This window comes from Elephantulus edwardii, unplaced genomic scaffold, assembly GCF_000299155.1.
Source record: "Elephantulus edwardii isolate Elephantulus edwardi_28Jun2011 unplaced genomic scaffold, EleEdw1.0 scaffold00048, whole genome shotgun sequence".
Lineage (NCBI taxonomy): Eukaryota > Metazoa > Chordata > Mammalia > Macroscelidea > Macroscelididae > Elephantulus > Elephantulus edwardii.
Window position 1 is genome coordinate 17,157,621 of NW_006399798.1, and position 518 is coordinate 17,158,138.

At 68.7% G+C, this 518-nt stretch overlaps 1 protein-coding gene across 1 annotated transcript in view; it reads left to right on the top strand.

The window, feature by feature from the left end:
• Window positions 1-6: 6 nt before the first annotated feature.
• The window catches only part of SMURF2 (SMAD specific E3 ubiquitin protein ligase 2), a 111,154-nt gene continuing 110,642 nt past the window's right edge, over window positions 7-518 (top strand). The window contains exon 1 of the mRNA XM_006886276.1: window positions 7-70. Within this exon, the coding sequence (XP_006886338.1) occupies window positions 19-70 (52 nt within the window). The 5' untranslated portion in view covers window positions 7-18. The remainder of the gene's footprint in view (window positions 71-518) is intronic.

The following is a 518-nucleotide window of genomic DNA, read 5'->3' on the forward strand; positions in this document are numbered from 1 at the left end:
GCCGCCGCCGCCGGGGACATGTCTAACCCCGGAGGCCGGAGGAACGGGCCCGTCAAGCTGCGCCTGACAGGTGAGGGGGGCGCGGGCGACGGGAGCCGGGCCGGGGCGGCCGCGGGGTGGGCGAGCCGGCGGGGGGTGCCTGTGGCCTTGGGAAGAGCCAGGGTCGCGATCAATGGTGAGGTTGGGGAGGGGGGTTCGGAGCCATGGGAAGGCCTAGTTCGGGGAGAGTAATTGGAAAACAATTGGCTCGGGTTTGTAAATTCCTCAAAAAGCAGTGGGTGAATTGGGGGGGTGTCTTTTCTTGGGGTGGGGGCGCAAACTAGCTGGAATTCCTCGCGGATTTGAGGGCGAAAAGTGGCCGGGGTGCCCGGCGCTCGCTCTCCCGGGCCTGCGCGAGCAGCCGCGGGCCGCTGCCCAGGTGGGGTCGTTGCGGGGCCGAGGAGCCCCGGCGGCGGGGGATTCGGGGAGTGTGGAATCCGGGCTCCGACTGGCGCGCGGTAAACACCCCTTAAAGATGG